Source organism: Sinocyclocheilus grahami, unplaced genomic scaffold (genome assembly GCF_001515645.1).
Source record: "Sinocyclocheilus grahami isolate Dianchi unplaced genomic scaffold, SAMN03320097.WGS_v1.1 scaffold1001.1, whole genome shotgun sequence".
Lineage (NCBI taxonomy): Eukaryota > Metazoa > Chordata > Actinopteri > Cypriniformes > Cyprinidae > Sinocyclocheilus > Sinocyclocheilus grahami.
This window is the reverse complement of record NW_015506180.1, coordinates 299,223-305,198: the sequence shown is the minus strand read 5'-3', so window position 1 is coordinate 305,198 and position 5,976 is coordinate 299,223. Positions and strand designations below refer to the sequence as shown.

Genomic DNA, 5,976 nt, shown 5'->3' with positions numbered 1-5,976 from the left:
TGAGGTATTCGGCCAATCACAACGCACTGGATAGCTGGCCAATCACAGCACACCTCGCTTTTCAGACCGATGAGCTTTGTAAAAATCGACGCGTTTCAGAAAGGCGGGGCATAGAGGAGAAACAGTAATGTACAGTATGTGGAAAATAATGTGTTTATTTTTAACCTTAAACCGCATAAACATTTCATTACACCAAATACACAAAATAATGATCTTTTTAGCAACATCATATGACCCCTTTAAACAATCCTTAATTTAATTAATGTATTTGTATAGTGCTTTTCACACTATATATTCAAAGCCGCTTTTTTAAAAATGAAGTTTAATTTAATGTATGTGTAAGTCACGTGCATTCAAGTGACTTCAATGCACAAAATATACTTTTCATTCGGTTACATCCCTTGATAAGTCATTAAATCAATATTTTAGAGAAAAGTATTTAAAACTTATATGAACACAAAGATTGTACACTTTTAGATTGTAGCACATGCGTTTCAAACCATTTCTTTTATTATCATTATTATTATTTAAGATTTCCTCATTCTGTAATCTCGGACGTCCTTATTTGTTACTGCCACATAACCAGAGCCCCAGAACCCCCCAAACTGCTTTCTCTTTCTGTGCCTTTCCAATCAGCAGCCCAAACTTGTGTTCTCTGTCTATTTTATCGGGTGGCCCGGTTTCCCTGGCGGTTGCGGTTACCTCACTCTGCTGCGCAGCTATTGGTTCAGCAGGCGCACACTCCGACTTTTGCTATTCGAGTCATATTGGGCTGCGGTGACGTAAGCGAACGGGCGCGCAGAAATTTTCCAGACGCTGACAGAGGAGCGAGCTCGTGTAGACCCGAAACGGTCCAACCCAGAGAGAGAGAGAGAGAGAGAGAGCATAAAAGCACGCATTTCAAGTAGTCGTTTGCATGGCACTCGTTTGGTTCTCGCGCTGGAGCTGTTCAGCATTTATCGGTAGTGTCAACGAACTGTCCCCACGCTCACGGAATCGTTGACCCATGTGATACTGCAGCGTTGCGAGCGCGGAAGGGAGGGGGGAGAGAGACATTTTTTTCACTCGGTAGACTGGAGAAGCAGGTGCATACTTTGGAGAGAGAGAGAGCGCTGGAGGGGGGGGCGGGGTACAGTCGCGCGCGTGAATCTCTCACCGTCGCAGTCGTCCGCGAGGATGTATCCAACAACCAGGCTCCTGCCGCGCGCGCGCTGCGGTCAATGTAACGGAATCACATGTGCCCCTGTGATCTAACGGCGGTACTGTTCTGTTTCTCTGGGCTCGGATGTTCCGCGCGCTCCATACACAATTCAACTGGGAAATCAACGCACACCAGCCATGGCGCTGGTCATGGAACCCATCAGCAAATGGTCCCCAAAGCAGGTGCTGGACTGGATGAAAGGTAAAAAAAAATGTTACCCCGCAGTGTCTCTGCATGACCTATAGCCGGTGGGAGAGGAATGGGTGAGCGGGAAGAGCGCCTGGACTGCATGCGGGCTGCGCGCGGCTCTGCCTGTGCCGTGCAGTGGGGTATTGATCGCGCTCGTGTGCCATTTTGCGCCTCTGCTCGGCGCACCATGGTGTGTGTGATCCGCACAGCGCTACACGCGTCGCGCAAGAGGGGGTGTGCGTGTGGTCTGGGGATGCGTGATGTGATGTGTATGTGTCTGTGCGCGCGCTCGCTCGATAGAGGAGCTAAAACGGTTGTTATGACACAAAGGACGACATGGCGTTTTCATACAGTGCCTAAACTAACACTTACGTGCATGTCTGCACGCATAGATAGTAACAGTGAGAGAGAAACAGAGGCTGCTTCTAGCCTCAGTGAATAAATCTCCCTCTCGGGCAACGATAACTAGCACCATGGACAGAACCAGGCCGTCGCGCGCTGTGCTGCGCTGCGGATGCGCGTAATCTAGGGACTAGAAGAGGGATGACGGTATCTGTGGAAACCAGCTGAGCATTGACAGTCCCCCCATTGCAAACATTTATTCCTTTAAAATAACTAGTAACATTATTTATGTTACTAGTACTTGGGGTTTATCTAATAGTATCTTTGTGAGTTTTACTAGCAATTGTTTAAATTCCTGCGCTTCCTACAGTGACTACTATCTATTAGCTTTGTCTCAGTACATACTAGTGTGTATTTATTTGCTTCTAGTCACTTGCACAAGTAACTATTCAATTATTACTGGTAACAGATTGCACATTTCTTGCTTGAATTCTGTTACTGCTACCTATTTATGTTTTATTCATTACACTGAAAAAAGGGCATAGAAACAATCTTAACTCAGAAATTGCTATTAAACTTCACAATTACAAGAAGTAGAAAGTATAAAACATACTGCAATAATCTTTGTTTTATTAACAACTTTGAAAAATATTTCTATGTACTAGTTGACCTACTTATTTCCCCTAAAATAAAATAATCCTAATAGTTATTAGTGTCTATATTTCACCTATGTTTTACCTGTACTTATTTTTAAGACTATTGTGTCTATCCTAATTGTAACATTTCTCATCTTCTTACAGTTGCTTTTTTTACTTGTCATATGACTTGTCGAAATGGCTACTTTATAGTAATGGCTACTTTGTATTTTTATACTTTATAGTAGTAAAATATTACTAGCATTAATTGGAATAAAGAAAATGTACTACTGTCTGTTTAGTTAGTACTAGGAAAACTGGAATATATTAACTATTTAAACCGATGCAGTTAACTAAATAATAAAATAATATCCAATAATTGAGGAATTGAAAAGTCACAGTTATACTTATTAATAATTAAAAAAATTATTTGCTATGAATATAAAAATAGATATTTAGTTTTAAGGAAAACGTGTTAAAACAGCCTTATAAAACCCCCTATACCCCATACACACACAACAGAAGGAAGCAAGAGAGAGTATCTGAATGCTGTTTGCAGATAATCGAAGGCAAACCGTGTGGGTTTTGTCATGCACTTATAGCTCAGGGATGTGGATTTGCTGTTTGTTTTTTGGGAAACACTGACAACATATTTAAAAAGCTACACAGTCATAATAATTGGTATCTGATTAGAAATAATTTTCTATCATTGACATGCTTTTCTTCAGATGACATGTAAAGACACACTGATGGATGATACACAGATGCTATAAGTAGAACATAATGGAGCAGCTGTGGTGGAGAGGGCCAAAATACCAGCAAGATCAGACGTAATCTGAAGTGAAGTTTAAGGGCATTAGTGCACATGACATTCAGCTGCTCATAATCTCTACCCAATGAGCATTTCAAAGGTCAGATAGCCTTTGCCACCAATCTAATAATGGACAAGTGTACACAGGAGAATCAATAATGGTTTTGATCTTTATGTCCAAAACAGCCATACTGTAATGAAATTATTTTGTAAATGCTTGTAGACCAAAGGCCATTATACAGTATGGCTCACAGGCCTCTGAAAACAGGCAAAAGGGCCCCCATATAGTTGATAAATTTTTTCTCTTTCTTTGCTATCACTGGTATTATTGCAATGTAAGTTCATGTAATCAATGAATTAGTGTTTCTTACAGAATCTTACATATTCAGTGTCGAAGGTCAGTAAATCAAGATTCATTCTACTCGTTTTTTAAAAACAATTTATTAAAAGAAGCAGCTGAAAAGAGCAACATATTTGGAAATCAGATTACCCTGATCACACTGTTTGTTTTTGATTCATAAAAGAGTATCCGCTCCCCTCTAAAAAAATACTAAATTAATTCAGCTGGACACACTTTCCTTATTTTTTTCACAAGAAATGGCCAAGCAAGTGCAGACACTGACAAGATACGGGATACAGAACGAGACCAAATGCGATATCAGCACGTCTCCACACAGTAAACAAAACAAGCGTTTCCGAGCAACGACAACTGCACTACACACTAAAGAGACAAGTAAATACACTTAGGAGCTGCTTTTAACTTAAGCTGATAAAGACTGCTTCTCTCAAAGAGTATTTTTTTTTACACTGTTTTCTGTTGGCGCTTGAACACGCTTTCCTTATTTTTTCCACAACATATGGCCAAGCAAGTGCAGACACTGACAAGATACACGATACAGAACGAGACCAAACACGATATCAGCACGTCTCTTGATTCATAAAAGAGTATCAGCTCATTAAGAATCATTTGTTTGTTTTTGATTCATAAAAGAGTATCAGCTCATTAAGATGATTTTGATTCACTGAAAAGAGACATTTGATAAGAGACAATTATTCGTGATTCAGACTACCCTGATCGTACTGTATGTTTTTGATTCATAGAAAAGAAACGGCTCATAAGAATCTGAATCTGTCTGCACTGTTTATTTTTGCATGCAAGCCTGTGAGGATATCTCAACAGAAAGATGCTTCTTGACAGACTTCAAACTCACATTCACAACTAAAATAAAATAGGTTAACTATGTATAGTATGCTGCTGAAAAGCGGTGCAGGATCACTGATTAGTTCTGTTTTTAAGAGAACTAGGTTTCATGGTCTGTTGTGCAGGACGGTTTCCATTTTCAGGAACTCGGTTCACTGTCTCAGGTGCAACTGTAAACTAGCAGCTTGTGCATGATTTTCACATTTACTGCTGACAAAGAGTTTGTCAGACCTCAGAGCACCTGGTCCAGGGTCAGTTTGCTGGTATGGATGCTTGCTATTTTCAAACTTTGTGTCAAATTTTGTTTGAAATTCTGCACAAGCAAACATCTGTCAGCGTGATTGGTATGCTGTTTTCTGTCTATTGTTTACTGTTTATTTCCTAAATTATATTTATTGTCTGCTGTTTTCGGCTTGCTGCCATTGCCATATTTCTGTTAGGTGTATATTTCATTCTTCTTTTTTTACCCTTGGCAGAATGACAATAAAAAAAACTTGCATTGGTGCAGAGATGTGGCATGTGCTGATGATGTCTGTAGGGATAATCTACCTCCTCCTCTAACATTACAGACATCTTGTAATATAAAACTCTGCTGAGTGCCCAGTTTTGACCTTTTCAGCTTACATTTGAGAAATCATCATGCAGGTTGACATATGATAGTGTCTTAAGCCCAAGATAACAGTTAGTATTGTGGCTCTTCATTTGGTTCAGCAGTTAATTTCTTATGGTTGCATTAAATATTGAGTTGTAGTTAAGATATGGCAGTCATTTCAAAAGTGTTCTGTTTAACAGAAGAAACCATGTCAACACGTGTACTATTTGGAGTTTGTCTGTCTGCAGTGGTTCTTCCCAGTGTTCATTGTTACTGCTACCCTCCTGTCGCTTATCAGATCATTTATCTCCACTGTTCTTTTAACAAAATGAGTGCACACTCCATAAGCCCTAGTGGCACACTTGTTTCATCTAATAAAACCTTTCCAGAGACCTAAGCATTTCATTTGCAAACCTATTCAGCTTGTTGCTATCTCTGCATATTTTAGGATTACATGACAATACACCAGTGCTTTGGTCAGGTGTTTAAAGGGCGACTTTGCAGATTTTTAACCCACTTTGTGTTGTTACATGTCAGTAGTATATGTAAATGAACAATGTGTATTTTTCTCTTTGTTACCTGCACAGAAACATCCATTTATTTGTCAGCAAATGTTTTACGGATGACGAACTTCAGATCGTACTTCTGTATTTTTGTATCATCGCTTACGGACAGTCGATTGAGCCCAGTGCTTCATGGGTGTTGAAGTTTTCCTCCCTTTTTTGGCAAAAGGGCATTCCATAGCCCCTTTTCTCTGTTTTCTCTAATCATATAGCACCATTTTAAGTTTTTAGTTTTACTAAAAGCCCATCTTGTCAGCGGTGAATTACCCCTTTAAACTTTAGCTGTTCAGAATAACCTGCTATCACACTACTTTCACTGTTTTGGCAGTATACTGTATAGCAGTGTTTCCCAACCTTTTTTTTATTTGCGGCACCCTTTGGAAATTTTGAGAAACTTGTGGCACCCTACAAAATTAATTTTGTCACAATATTTGAATTTATA

The 5,976-nt window shown here is 39.6% G+C and overlaps 1 protein-coding gene across 2 annotated transcripts in view; it reads left to right on the top strand.

Moving 5' to 3' along the window:
- Positions 1-826: 826 nt before the first annotated feature.
- Positions 827-5,976, top strand: part of LOC107565423 (connector enhancer of kinase suppressor of ras 2) — a 38,348-nt gene continuing 33,198 nt past the window's right edge. For both annotated transcript variants that reach the window (XM_016250665.1, XM_016250664.1), the window contains exon 1: positions 827-1,402. In XM_016250665.1, coding sequence (XP_016106151.1) covers positions 1,339-1,402 — 64 coding nt within the window. In that variant the 5' untranslated portion in view covers positions 827-1,338. The remainder of the gene's footprint in view (positions 1,403-5,976) is intronic.